This window comes from Balaenoptera ricei, chromosome 20 (assembly GCF_028023285.1).
Source record: "Balaenoptera ricei isolate mBalRic1 chromosome 20, mBalRic1.hap2, whole genome shotgun sequence".
Classification (NCBI taxonomy): Eukaryota; Metazoa; Chordata; class Mammalia; order Artiodactyla; family Balaenopteridae; genus Balaenoptera; species Balaenoptera ricei.
The window spans coordinates 32,223,901-32,239,570 of record NC_082658.1 but is presented as its reverse complement, the minus strand read 5'-3'; the positions used below and the strand labels follow the sequence as shown (position 1 = coordinate 32,239,570).

Here is a 15,670-nt window from a genome sequence, read left to right as displayed (position 1 = left end):
GCACAGGGAACTATGTTCAATATCCTGTGACAAACCATAATGGAAAAGAATATGAAAAAGAATATATATATGTTTGTATATATATATATATATATATATATATATATATATATATATAATGTCTGTATATATGTATTTGTATATACAGTCACTTTGCTGTACAGCAGAAAGTGTTAACACATGTCAACACAACACTGAATCAACTATACTTCAATATTTTTTTTAAAAAACATGATGAATCTGACCTGCAACAGACCCCGAGTCTCATTTTATACTGATTTTACTACATTAGCATACTAAATGACACACCAACTGGTGACCACGACAAGAAGTCACTGACAGAGAAAGACAGAGAAGGGGGGGGCACCCCATTTCCAGGAAAACCCTGCCTCTTACCCAGAAAACTATTTATATATCTCCCCATCATTAATCTCTCTGCTTCCCTCCATTGTCCTTACTCCTTAAAAGGAAATTCCTCTCTCCATTAAGGTGAGAAATGTATTTGTGAACCATGACCTCACTTCTCCATCCTCTGGCCATTGATTGAAGCTTGTGGTGCTTCAATCTCAGCTTCAGTTTTGTTTTCAGCTATATGAACTGGAATGGAAAAATAACCTCCCCACCAAGGCAGAGGGCCTCAGCAGGTCTAAGGCCCAAGCAGAAATACGTACAACTTAATTCAGTAACAACATTGGAAAGCACAGTTTCTTACAAAGCTAACCATAGTCTGATTATATAATCCAACAATCACACTCCTAGGTGCTTACCCAAATGAGTTGAAAACTTATGTCCATGCAAAAAACTTATGTCCATATAGCAACTTTATTCATAATTCATAATTGCCAAAACTTAGAAGCTACCAAGACATCCTTCAGTGGGTTAATGGATAAATAAACTGTGGCACACTCAAACAATAGAATTTGAAAAGATACAAATTCTCTTCTACGGAAGAGAGCAGTGTAGTTTCGAACAGCAGCACCACCAGGTCCTTGACGGCCTTGTCATTCTTGTCTGCTTCTGCCTTCTGCCGCAGGGTCTCCACAATGGGGTAGCCAGGATTGATCTCCAGATGCTTTTTGGCCATCATGTAGCCCATGGTCGAGTTGTCCCGAAGTGCCAGGGTTTGCATGATGCGCTCCATGTTGGCAGTCCAGCCTTTCAATGTTAAAAGGAAATGAGTTTATCAAGCTATTAAAAGATATGGAAGAAATTTAAAAGTATACCACTAAGTGAAAGCAGGCAGTCTGAAAAGATTATATTGTATTATTTCAACTATATGACGTTCTGGAAAAGGAAAAACTATGGAGATAGTAAAAAGATCAGTGGCTATCAAGGGTTCAGGGGCAGAGAGGACAGGATGAATAAATGTATCACAGCATATAACATGGTGGTAAAACTTCTATATGATTCTGTAATGATCAATACATGACATTTTACATTTTTCCAAACCCAAAGAGTTGTACAACACAAAGAGTAAACTCTACTGCAAACTATGGACTCTTGTTTATAATTATTTATCAATATTGGTTTATAAGTTCTACCAAATGAACCACACTAATGCAAGATTGTGAAAATAGGAGACATTTTGTAGGAGGGAGAAAAAAAGGGAACTCTCTATACTTTCCATGCAATTTTTCTGTAAACCTAAAAATTGTTCTAAAAAATAAGTCTTTTAAAAAATCAGAAGCAAAGCTAGAATTTGGACCCAAGTCTGTCTGATATGAAAGACTGTGCTCCAGAAAGATACCAAAAGGGCACTTGGAGCTGTAAGGAAATGGGAGTAAGGTTTCCTCAGGTGGAAAATGGTGAAGAATGTTGAGTGGTTCTATCTGACTATTAGAGATTCTGCCTTATGGAAAACAAATTTCCTCTGCAATAACAGTGATGTAAACAGTGAGTCAACACCCATGAAATAAATTCCAAAGAGAAATAAAGAAACCCATTCCACATACATCCTTCTAGAATATAGAAGAGGGAACACTTCCCAACCCATTTTATGAGAACGGCATTACTCTGATTCCAAAATCAGACAAAGTCATTTCAAGACCAAAAAAAAGTCCAAAAGAGAATTCTTGTGTTTCAAGTGAGCATAAATTTTCCCATTTTTTCCTACAAATGTTTAGCCATAACTCAGAAAGACCCTCATACTTGGACTCATGCATGAATTCACAACAAAATAAATTCATTTACCAACAAAGAAGCCAGGAGAAGAAACAGCAACAGTGGACTAAGAATGCTGCCTGCCATACAGTAAACAAATGATGTCACAGCCATCAGCGATTGCAGCCACCCCTGACAGTGAGCCCTGAGGGAACTCAGGATGAAAACAAGGAATGCCTGCCATTTAGCAGTCATCAGATTGCAGCCACCCACAATGGTGCAGCTTGAGGAAACTCAGGATGAGAAAACAAAGGATGTTGACCCCAGATAGCTGAGGTGCATATCAAAGGAATGATTTCAGTGATCCCAGACTCTTGCATCTTCCCATACATAGAAAAGCACTAACTTATTTAAATTGAGATATCTGGTTTTCTTTAATTAACAATCATCTTTGACGTTCCAACTACCTGGTCTTTTTTGCAAAAACACTGGTGTATCCTGGCTCCCCCCTTGCATCCTTGGAGCAGTTTTCTCAGGGTTATTTGAGATGCTATCTGATGGGCTTGAAGTCCTAAGAATGTCCACTGAATAAAACATAACTCTTAACTTTTAAGTTGTACATTTTTTTTCAGTCAACAGTTTTGAATACCATGAATAAAGGACCCAGAGCAGATGTATCTCCTTCACCTGAACTCTATGATGAACTGGATCCTTGGTACCAGCAGAGGTCTCTTGTGCCCATCTGCCTCATTGGAGAGTCCAGAAGAATTGAGTCTCTCCTGGTTCTCCCAATTTTTGGTTGATGATCCTGAGTTTTATTTGATAATGTCTAACATGTACCTGGCTCCCCAATTGAAAGATATAGGGGAGTGACCCTCTAATTTAAAGGTATTAGGGGAGCCCAGTTGAAAAAGGAGAAAATGCCCCCTAATTGAAAAAGATTAGGGGAGCCTGGTTGAAACACATTCAGGCTCAGTTTAGACACTGAGTGGTTTTATCCTCAGTCAAAAAACTTAGGAAGACTTTGCTCAGTTAAACACTGAATAGGGTTGGACTGGGTAATTAGGGGGAAGACTGGCCTATCATTTTTCCTTGAATTGTCTACATTAATATAGTTTGTTGAAATAAAACTTAAATCTTATGAAAACTTCTTATCTCTGAAGAAGGGACCCTCTCATCCCGGCTGGCAATGGCTTTCTCAGGGGACTGAGAAACTTTGAAGAGTGGTGAAGTCAAAGGCCTCACGCCTTTGTGTAGCCGTCCCTGTAGGGAAACCCACTCGTTTTAATTAACAACCTGCTCAACCAGGGACATGAATAAGAACTGGCCATTCCGTGATCTGAGCACCTGTGCTTGTCTTACGCTGCCACCGGGAAAACCCGAGACACGTAAAAGGGAGCTAAAACAACTCTGGAAGAATAAAAAAAAAAAAAAAAAAGGAAAAAGAGGAGTTAAGCTCTTAAGCAGCACATTGACCCACCAAATGATCAGCATTAGCAAGTTTATCAATCAACAAACCGACCTCAGAATGAGAAATAAAGCTTTCAAAACAAACAACAAAAAAGGAACGACAGATTGTCAGCCTCCAACTAATACCCCAGCCAGGTTTATGTACATACATACTTACACTTACAAATACTTACTTAATTGGGAATTAAAGGAAATCTCATCCTAAAAGAAGGGGCTCTGTTATTGCGAATGCAGTTAAGTTTTAAAAGCCAGCTTGATAAAAATATATTTTCAGAATTCTGACTTTAAACAAAGGCCTTCTAGGGGGAACTTGCATTTCTCTTCTTGTGTCTTTGAGATGTAAATATTATACTGATCTTCTTAGTATGTTGTGTGTGTGTGTTTAAAAAAAAAAATTGATCTCTGTCACGCTATTTTGGGGAGTACACTTTCTGGATCTTTTATTTAGGTGGCATCCTTCCCACGCTCTTATGTGAAAGCCACTTGCATCTTATTGGTTAATAGCCAAATGATGGATCTTTTAAATTGGAGAATCTTCTAAATTGGTAATTTTTTTAGAGAGCACTCATTATAAACAACTGTTTTACTGGTACCTATATAAACAAAAATCAAACTAAAAGTGGAAAAAAAAAAAGAAGTATATCTAATGGTTAACCTAAGAACTCCATTAGTTTAAATCAAACAAACAAAAAAATAAAACAGTTTGAGAAGCTTTATTTGTGGTCTTTGCTTCCCCTCAATGGATCTTACATGTTGACTGGGGAAAAAAAAGCACAGTGTGAGAGCTAAGTTTTATTTGGGGCAAAATGAAGACTATAGCCCAGGAGAGAGCATTTCAGACAGCTCTGAGAAACTGCTCCAAAGAGGTAGGGGGGAAGGTCAGTATACATGTGATTTTGGTGAAGGGGGAGTACATGCAATCAATCATGTATTTTTTACAGAAAGTTTCTGCTAGGCTCGTGAAGGTTACTGCTAGTTACAAGCAGCAGACATCACCATGAAGGATTTTACTGCTTTTCTAGATATGAGGAGATGCAAGAATTGGACTTATAAAATCATCCCCTGAAAATATCTAACTATCTGAAGACCTGTTCTGCCAGTTTTTCACAGAGCAAAGAGGGCCTCATTCCTGATCTCCCTGGTGGTCAGCAACTGCAGTGGCTCATAATTTGATCCTTGTAGAAGTAGATGGCAAGTGCCAATTTGTAGGTGACATACAGATGCTTAAAAAAAAAATTAAAAGTAACTAATGTTAACAGGAAAAAAACCTGTAAGAAAAACTTAGATACTTTTTCCAACAAGGTAGAAATTTTTAAAAAGACATCCCAAATGGATAAAGAAATCTTTAGATTATTATTTAGAGTGGAATAAATAAAATGGACATTTATGTGATTAAAACACAAGGCTTTGATATTACATTACCTAAGGTTAAATGGGCCAAAAGGGAACCCCTACTGGTCCCCAAGATTAAAAGCCAAACAAGCCTGCTTTATTTACCCCAATTTAATATATATGTATTTATTATATATATTATTATATATATATATATATATAGGTGGCTGGAAAAAGAAGTTACACTGAGATACCTGACCAACAATTACTTGGGGCAAAAATTAGGCCAATTAATCAAGATTGATAAAAGGGCCTGTGCTCCTTAGCTCATCTCCTCTCTATGGGGATCCCAGAACATTTTATATAAAAATAAAATGGACAGGGAATAAAAAGAAAGAAAAACTTCTAAGACTCCTCTGGTAAGATCAAAGCTTGTTGATTGGATCCTAGTGAAAACTAAAGTTAAAGGTATAAAAGTTGACAGAATTGAGAAGAAAGCATATAAAATTGGTCTATTTAAGTGGGCTTTATTTAAGATGGTTACATTTCTTTTGCTTAATTATGTTGTGAGATAGACATGTTTCATTGGGGAATGCTTCCCCTGTATGATATTGTAAGACAAGGCATATAGATCTGCCCCTCAGGAAATAGTAAACATACTAAAGGAAACCAATAGGGTACCTGAGCCATACAATAAAGTGAAATAGGCACTCATATTAAGGGACTAATAAAAATAAAAATAGTGATTTTGCTCTGGGTTTAACTCATAAACTCAGAAAGAAGCTCTTTGTTGAATGCCTTATACAAATTGTGAAGGAATGATAAATTAAACTCTAAAACTCTAGAACATAGAACACTTAAATTTCAATTTCGTTGGAAACATTCTCACTGATATCGAAAAGCAACTGTCTTTGTCGTACAAATCTCTACAAATCAGACATGTAAATACAGGCCACAGGGACCTGAGACTGAGTCTAATTAGCTCAATCAGGAAAGACTTGAAACCAAGAAAAACAAATGACAAAGGTGGCAGTTTTAAAATTCAAAGCACTGGAAAGCCTCCCTCTGCTGAAAATCTAATTCATAGCCTCCTTAGAATTTTTCTCAAGAACAAATACAAATCTTAGAAGTCTTTTCCACAAATTTTAAAGCCTTAGTCATCTGAGCAAGCAACTTTAATGTATTCCAACACTTCTTTGTAAACTAGTAAGTTTATATTGTAATGCCTGATTTATAACTGTTTTTTTTTTAAGTAAAGTCATGAGATCTCAAGTTTTGCCTATTTATATATCTGTGAACACATTATACATATGAGATATATCTACCTCTAGAAGTCATTATCAGAATTGAATGTATAGTGCACTCCATTTAACTGACTTAAAAGTAAGTGCTTACAAATTAACTATAAAAGAAGCTAGGCAAAATGACTTTCAGGTTCAAGTGAACTGGGAAATATCCAATATTAAGTTGATACCTGGTATTAAAGGTAGTTTGTTTGTTGATCTAATTAATACAGACATGTCTTTAGAGTCATCAGCATTAAGTATAATACTTTTATTGTACTAGGTTTAATGGAAGTCAAACAAGACCTTATTATATCTGTTGCAAATTTGTCAGCAAGGAAAACAGCTTGATATGATGAAACTTTAAATGTAAATGAGATAAGAGCTTTTGAGTAAACTCTTTAAAAATAATTGTTTTACAAATATCTACTTAAAATGATCTCTCCAAATACTTTATAACTTAAAATTCTAGACTTGCGCTAATTTAAATTAAATGATGGAAGTCTGTTGAATAGCTAGGTCATTTCCAAAAAAATAAGATACTGAGATATCAATTACTAAACAGAGAAACTAAAGGTATTTAGGACTATTAATGAATATATTTGGTGCCAAACTGAGATATTCTCTATCAGAAAGCAAATGTTTTTAGAAATTATCACTGGTATTTATGTTCACCAATCTACAGAATGCTAGTGTAAAAGACAGTTCATAATTGCTTACTTCTTAATTTTCACTAGAAATTAAGGTTTCTTAACAGTTGAGGATTCTATTTTAAATATGTAATAGAAGCCAATAGAAATAATAAAACATTTAAATAGGAAAGTAGGATGTGTGTTTTCAGTAAAGAAGCTATAAGGAATGGGATTGCATTTTATTAAGGGAAAAGATAGTAATTTTGTCTTAGAGATGGTTGGCTTTGGATGGAAAAATAAGGGACAAACTGACATGGATACAAAAAGTGATGAAAGGTTGTGGAAAGGAACCCCCAAGAAAAAAGTTTAATGCATGGATTCGCTAAATTTAGATTGAATTTAATTAAGTAAATGGATTTTGTTTTTAAGTAAGCTAGTACAAGACTGGATTTTGATTTCTCTCTCTGTTAAGAGCACAACATATCTTAGAGTGCTCCTTTTTGATAACAGATTTAGTGAGTTTCTGTGCCCTTAAGTGATATTTTAAAATCTTTTTGTGACTTTGATTAAATGAGTAAGTATTGTTTCACAGTGACCTATGATCCTATTGTGTCTTAAAACCTTTTTGATACATTTAACAAACTTTCCAAAATATCAAATTCTAACTAAAGTTCTTTTAGCCTCCAGCTAACTCTGGGATGCTTCCAAGGAACCCTGAGACATCTCAGAAAGGAATGTTAAACTACGCTTAGTTGGTATGTTAAATTACTTGAGAAACATTGTCAAGTGGTTGCAGATGAACCTTAGGTTATAGTATATAGATAAATGTCATTGATATAGATATTCCAAAATTTATATATAATTCCTAACATCTGATATGCCCTGATAAAATGTTATAATTCTAGTTATTATCTTAATGTATTACATGTCACAGAAATGTCCAAGTTTCTTACCAATTGCATTGTACTCAAACCTTTAACCATGCCATTTTAAGTTTTGCCCTTTATAGACAGTCATTATTTTACTCTGATGCTTTTACAAAATGAAGATCCTCAAGAAGGCTCATAAAAGAAATTTTTTGACAAATATAAGTTTCTGAGAGCCTCTAGATAATCCACTGAACAGGGTAACAAATGACAAAACTCTAATGGAAAACCTGATGACTTCATCCAGGTCAACAGAAATTAATTACAAGGGATTGAATGAGCTGATAAATATGATTTATAACTTTATGACTTCTGGGGAGAAATATACCGGCTTTAATCTTTGTTTTCCAGAAAAATACTTTTCTCTTATGCTCTGACCTACAAGAATTTGATAAAGTATAACTTTGTAAACAAAGATGAAACATTTATCTTTTCCTCTCTATCTGATCCATCCAGAATTTGGCTTCTCCAGCTAGCTCTCCTGTAGACTTGATGGTTTATTGCAACCAGATTACAGCTAGTTATACTAATCATCATTTTAATTTATTCTTTGTTTCCAAATTGTTTATGCTTTGTGTCTCTCTGCTGCACTATGACTTTGTCAATGTTAATAGCTTATATCCTGTCTATTTTATAAGACCATTGTCTCTTACAGTACCCAATGTGCAACCAGACCTCCAAAAAAATTGATGATGGCTAAACATCTTGAGGAAATACATCACACTTATGACTCTTACAGAATAATGGTAATAGTGTGATTCTAGGCATGGAAAGGAGCAACAAGGGAAAAACATTTCCTGGATCACAATAGACTAGTAAGAGAGAGGATCCAGAGAATTTTAAATTATCAACAGGGCCTAATCCAGAAATCAGCACCTGGAGTTGGCATATCAACAAGAATCTTTGCCTAATCTGGGAAGAGACTCCCAGTGCCATGGGACAAAATTGGTCATGAAATGCCTCTCAAACATTGGTCGAATTTATGACCATGAGGGACACTGTGGACTAAATGCTGCCTGTCATATCAGTAAACAAAGGGTGTCACAGCCATCAGTGATTGCAGCCACCCCCAATGGTGAGCTCTGAGAGAACTCAAGCTGGAAATAAGATATGCCCACCATCTAGCTGTCATCAGATTGCAGCCACCCACAATGGTGCAGCTTGAGGAAACTCAGGATTAGAATACACAAGATGTTGGCCCCAGATAGCTGAGGTGCATATCAAAGGAATGATTTCAGTGATCCCAGACTCTTGCATCTTCCCATACATAGAATAGCACTAAATTATTTAACTTGAGATATCTGGTTTTCTTTAATTAACAATAACCTTTTGACATTCTGACGACCTGCCCTTTGTTGCAAAAACTCCTGCCATCATTATTCCCCTTAGTCCCAAGCCCTACAGCTACAGAACCTGATATTCTCCACTCAGGGAATTAGACTAGAGTCAACTGTGCTCTGTGTCTGCTGATGCTGTGGACCACTCTCACATGGCCCCTATTTCTGAGGCCCACTGAAACCCAGTCTAGGTCATCCATGAATGTTCACAAGCTATCTCCTGAAGCCTGGAATTTTCTAGTGCTCCTATTTATTTTGATTCTAGAGCTCATAATAACAATTCAGCCCTGGGTGAATATGCTGAGTTTGGTTTTCTCCTAGAATCTCTCCTAGCCACGTGAGGTAGGAGATAAATTTGGCTAAGGCTTTCAGAGACCCTCCTAGCTTCCAGCATCCTCCTGCCCAATCTAGAGGACCAATAACCAGTACAACAGAGCCCAAGTGTAAGGTTGGTCACCTACAGGGAATATTATGTGAGCATGCCTCCTGAAGCCCTGAGTCTTCAGCATCCCCACACACAGCAGCAGATAATAATAAATCCAAAGATTTAGTCCAATATTTCCCCTTACAATAATGGTATAATAGTGCCCTCTAAGTGACAACTAAACTAACTGTGTCCCAGAAGCTGTGATGTGAACTCAGAGCCTGGTGAGCCTTTCTCTTTTTCTCCACTGAAAATGAGATGGTGATCTGATGCCTGAGGCCTACATACCTGGTTAAGAAGGACAAGTGTTATCTTAATGAGCCAATTGTTCATGTCTTTCAGAGTTCATTATGTTTATTTTTCCTCCACAAAGACTTTCTCTGTTCTTTTTTCTTCTAATAGCTTTATTGAGATAAAATTTACATACCATAAAAATTCATCCATTTCAAATTAATAAGCTAGTGTTTTTCAGTATATTTACAGAGTTCTACAGTAATCACCACAATCTCATTTTAGAACACTTTCACCACACCAAAAGGAAAACTTGTACTCATTTGCAGTCCTTCCCTCTTCCCATCCTCAGCCATATAATAGGCAACCATTAATCTACCTTCTATCTTTATAGATTTGCTTATTCTAAACATTTCATATAAATAGAATCACAAGGTCTGATCTTTTTTGTCTGGCTTCTTTCACTTAGCACGTTTTTAGGATTCATACATGTTTTAGCATGCATCAGTATTTTGTTCCTTTTTATGGCCAAACAGTGTTCCAGTGTATGGATATACAATATTTTATTTATCCTTTTATCCCCTCATGCTCTTTTGGCACAAAACTATTTATGAACTGAGACTTCAATGCAGTCAATACCTATAACCCTTTGATCTGTTCCAAAATTTGACTTTCAGGACATTGAAAATATTAGTGCTGTCCTTATATGGAAAGGTAATAAGGATATTCCAGACTCGTTTTTGCCAGAGAGCTGTGATTCCTTTTAACCTCTGCAATATTCTTGTTAGTTTATAGTACTTGATAGTCAGCACCTTCCATGGCCTATGAGGTTCAGTAGTTGTGAGTTATGTTGAAAAAATCTGACACTGTTTCTATATCTGGTATTTCATGTGTCCTTAATCCAGTCTTTTCTTAATTGTCTTCTGAGAATCACTCCCAGGCCAATACTTAACAAATGGATATCTGAGATCTCTGATGTGCAGTTTCTGGGCCATATCCTGTATTTCTAAGTAGTGCCCTATCTGGCCAAGATGGTATCACTTCTAAAAATGACCTAAAAAATATCAATCTAAAAAAGTCAATCTAGAATTTCCCACATTTTCTAACATATACCAGAATCATATTCAATTTTATATTCTATAATTCATTTTTATATTCATTTTATATTCTCTTAAGAGTCTGAAAACCTGACATAACTGGCCCTCAAGAAAATGGAGAGTTTTATATCATCCATGGAAGCTCCTATAGTATTAAAGTGGTTAAGGATTTAATTCTATCTCAGCCTTATACTGGTATATTTTGATAAAGCCCTACCTTGCATATTTAAGACAGGCCTCTCATTCAGCTTTATTAGCTTTTGTCTCAGAGCAAGACCCCAGTATTCTTGAGAAAGAACATCCACCCTCGTTCTTATCACTGTAGTTCCCTAACAATATTGACTATTTGGCCAGTAATCCTGAAATTATCTGTGCATGGTGGAAAAAATACATGATTCCCCCAGTAATATATATCCTAAAATTTTTGCAGCTTACTTAAGCTAACAAATGACTATAATGTATAAGAAAATATTTATCAAAATGTTAAGAACTACATAATGGTTCTTTCCTACTATTGATACAGCTTCAGTTTGGATCTGAAGCCAAGTTATTAAAAAACTGTATTTGTTTTATGGCACACTGAGATTTTTTAGTGACAAATGAGTAAAGTGGACTCTAAGAAAAAATATTTGAGTGGTTCATGCTTCAGTTCACTATTTTCTAAGGACTGTGTTAAAACAGGAAATTGTCTTTCCAAAACAAAGTCATTGGCAGCACCAGCATTCATCATGGAACCAGCTAAGGCTCTGCTCTACCTGTGTAGTATGATACAGTTGATACATATAAAAGCAAGCTTAGTTGCCTTAACTTAAAAGTGAGAAGGAAAATGTCTCTCTCTGGCATTTATGTTAGAACTGATGAGAAGAAAGATTGATGGATAGAGTTTTAGGGTGACAAGAGACAAAGATTTCAGACACTGGGTTTTACTCTCATGTCAAAAATGACTGAGATAGATGACATTGCTTAGATCCTCTTTGTATCTCAATGAACAGCTTGGGCACAGTAATGGAAAACTACAAGGCCACCAAAGTGCAGACTTTTCTTATGAGGGCAATGATTTTAATGATTTTTAGCTATGACTAAAATCTAACAACAATCAAAAGAAAGTTCCAAGGGGTGAATTCCCTTCCTTCAATGTTGCTGAACAATAGTGGCAACACTTTGGATGCTTGAGAGCTGATAAATGACCAAAGTTGTTTCAGCATTGTATAACTTTTCAAAGCCATTTCTGACATCAGGAAAATCAAGACATGACAAGGAAGCCTAAAAGTAGCAAATGTTCTAAAAGACACTCTAAAAAAATATTAGGAGACTGAGCAGCTGCAATCATAATGTAATACATAAAGAACAGTGAGCCCTTCTCTTATCATCCAATTTCTCAAAGCTCCACTAAAATCCTAACCCAACCCCTCTACCACTGATATACACACCCCTCGCCCTGCTTCCTATCATCTCTGCCTCCAAAAGTAAAAAACAGTGTTATAAAGGAGAAGGTCAGCCTGCATTCATAAATGGCTTTGGTTATCTTATTTGAGACTCGGTTTCCTAATCTGATTTAATTACATAATGAATAATGATAAGTTTTATAATGAAAACCATTACATACTAACAGGTTTTGAAGGTGAAAATTGATGGCATTACCTTATTTGTTTCTTTTTTTTTAAGTATGATTTTAGATATTGTTATGAATACTATTTTACAAATGAGGAAATGGAGTTTCTGAATGGTTAAGTAACTTGCCTGGGGTCATTCTGTCAGTAAATGACAGAACTGTAATTTGAGCCCAAGTGTCTTGACTCCCTGATCGTTCTGCTAACTGACATCTCATAGTTTTACATGAATTTTGCTGACAGCATATTTGATACACTAGCCTCATAGTAGGTGTTCAATAAATGTTTATGTTTCCCTTTTTGCCTCTTTGGTGAACCAAATTTTCCCCTTCTCACCTAAATCTTGTTAGGGTCCTGTATGTTCTGAAGATCCTACTGAAAAGAAACTTAAACAATTGTTTGCAAAACAAACTGTTTCACAACTATCGGGAGCAAATTGCTAAAGGGTTAGCATTGTTTTATCTTAAAGAAATTTTTACACCAAAGAATGACACACTGCCTCTTTAACCCATTGATTTCAGCCATACGCAGCAGTGAGTGGTAGCTTGTGGTGAAGCAGCAGCTGGAAAGGAGACCTTAGTTCCCTGACTGGGAATCAAACCCTGGTTGCCTGAATGGGAACCGGGAATCTTAAGCGCTAGACCACAGAGCCAGCTGCTAAAATCTAAAAGTCCCCAGTCCTTGTCTGCCTTGAAAGGAGGAATCTCACAAGGAGACAGAAGGTATAGAAGGAAGTAAAGTGTTAATTAGAAAAGCAGAGTACATGTGGAAAGACACACATGTGAACTCAGTGAGTTAGTCGCAAGAGTCACACCTTTGGGAAGTTTAAATCCTTTATAAGGGGGTAGTCTTCTAGATCTTTGTCTTCTACTTGGCCAATCGTATTGTTCTGACCCTATGGCTAATTTGTCTCAGGACCCTCCTCTGGGTGCGCACGCACCCCTCAGTCAAGATGGCTTTCATCAAAGACATCTGGGAGGAAAATAGCAAGACTTACTATGGTCTGGCTTCCCCTGCCTTTTTGACCCCGTGAAGACTTTTGCACATGTGTAGTGTCTCTCTTGCCCTAAGGATGGGAAATGTATGAACTCTTGATCTTTTAAAAGGGCTTAGCCCCTCTCTGTCCCTGCCATAAAAGTGTCTAATATCCAGTTATCTACCCTATTCCTATTGTTTCTTACATCGAAGTGCAGGTCTCAAACTGTAGACAGGAGTCAAGTCATAAATATGTTGTCCGGAGCCCATTTATCTCTTGCCTCAGGAAATGTAAACAGGGGGCTGGTAGTGAATGTCCGGCCTGGAGCCCATCTTTTCCTCACCCCAGGAAGTGCGAAAAGGAGGCTAGTTGTAAATTTCTAGCCTGGAGCACATCTATCTCCTGCTTCACCATGGCACATAGTGTTAAGTAAGATGTTGGAAAATTTTTTCCAGAGAAATGTCGTTGTTAGTGATAGAATATCTGAACCCTAGAATCAAGAATTAGGAGAAAGTGGGGTAAGGTCCCTGGAGTTTGGAAGACTTTCATGACCACTGGCACTTACAATCTATAGTTTCTCCAACCTTCAATAATATACTTGTTCTTAAAATTAGTAAAACAAATAAAATCAGAGTTTTAAAAAATTTAATCTTTTCTCTCCACTGTCTTATATTTTAATTTCAGACATGAGAGTCCAAGTCAAGAGTGGTCCCAAGATATAATCAACACTATATTTGAGGATTCAGGAAATGCCACATTCAAAGGAAAATGATAGGCATGACCTGATGAAATATTGATTTGCTCAGTGTGTGCCTCCATCAGAACAAGACTGGACTTGAAGGAGTGGAGTGCAATAAAAAAACTGACAGCTACAACTGGATGGGTCGCCTGAAAACATGCCTCCACACACTGATCTCTCAGGTGCAAAGCCTGAATGGCTTACTTGGTAATATAAGCAGATTTTGGCAGGAAAGATCTCTCTTTCAGGAGACACCCTTTTGTTTTAACCTTAAACTAGGCATCTCCATGCTCTACTCATTTCTGGCCCAAGCACACATTTCAAATCGTTTAATCACACAATGCTTTGCCTAACTTGTCAGTTCTTTCCATAACTTGTCAGTTCTTTCCATAGATCAAAGAAGTAGAAATGAAAAATAAGTACAGTAAGTCCCCTACATATGAATGGGTTCCATTCCAAGAATGAGTTCGTAAGTCCAACAAAATTAGCCTAGGTACACAACTAACACAATTGGCGATATAGTACTGTACTGTAATAGACTTATAATACTTTTCACACAAATAATACATAAAAAACAAATAAACACAAAAAAATAAAGAAAACATTTTTAATCCTACAGTACACTACCTTGAAAAGTAGAGCAGTAGAATACAACAGCTTGCATACAGGGGTTGGCATCGAGTGAACAGGCAAGAAGAGTTACTGACTGGAGGAGGGAAAAGAGGTGGGAGATGGTAGAGCTGAAGAAACATCAGCAATAGGAGACAGAAGCCAAGCTGAAATTTCACTCAAGCCTGACGTTGATGGAACGCACGTTCGAATATTTGAAAGTTCACAACTTGAAGGTTCATATGTAGGGGACTTACTGTAATTAACAGACGACCAGATCTCTTTCCTAGCTTCCCCTTCAGTAATCTCACAAACAAACTGTGTGACCAAACTGTATGAACAAGATAACATCTTGTAGATGTTATCACGAGGAAGATCATAAAATATCAATGAGCTTACATGTGGTGGGGGGAGGCAACAACTCTGAACACCTACCTCAATGATTAACTGAGATTACTTCCCTCCTTCCCTTTAAAAGTTTCATGGCTGAGCAGATAGAAAACCTGGCTCATACCAATCAAACCCACATAGGAAAGCCACATTGATAACTTACCGGGGGTAATCTTGACTGTCAGTATTCCAGCAGTCCACAGCAGCCTATCAGTGCATTCCCTTCCCAGTGGGGAAACCTGCTTGAGAGACCATTTGCACCACTGGCATTTGCTAGAGAACTCAATCATAAATTGATGACAAGACAGTGTCTGCTGAAAAATTATTTAAAACAGATGATATTAGAGAAAATATAAACAGTCTATTCTTATAAATTTGCCAAGTTGTTAAATCATCAGAAAGCAAAGTACTTGAACTATATTAGCTCAAAATTTACCATCGTGGAAGATGTGTTCTACTGTCTCCCAGATCCCCATACTCCCTTTCAATGAGTGATCAAATAGTCTTTGACTCT

At 36.7% G+C, this 15,670-nt stretch overlaps 1 protein-coding gene across 1 annotated transcript; it reads right to left on the bottom strand.

Moving 5' to 3' along the window:
- Positions 1-871: 871 nt before the first annotated feature.
- LOC132354540 (putative heat shock protein HSP 90-beta-3) lies at positions 872-14,821 on the bottom strand. Its single transcript, XM_059906420.1, has 2 exons — positions 14,785-14,821; positions 872-1,155 (listed from the first exon to the last, which is right to left on the bottom strand). The coding sequence occupies exons 1-2, from the start codon at positions 14,819-14,821 to the stop codon at positions 872-874; spliced, it is 321 nt and encodes a 106-aa protein (XP_059762403.1).
- Positions 14,822-15,670: the final 849 nt, after the last annotated feature.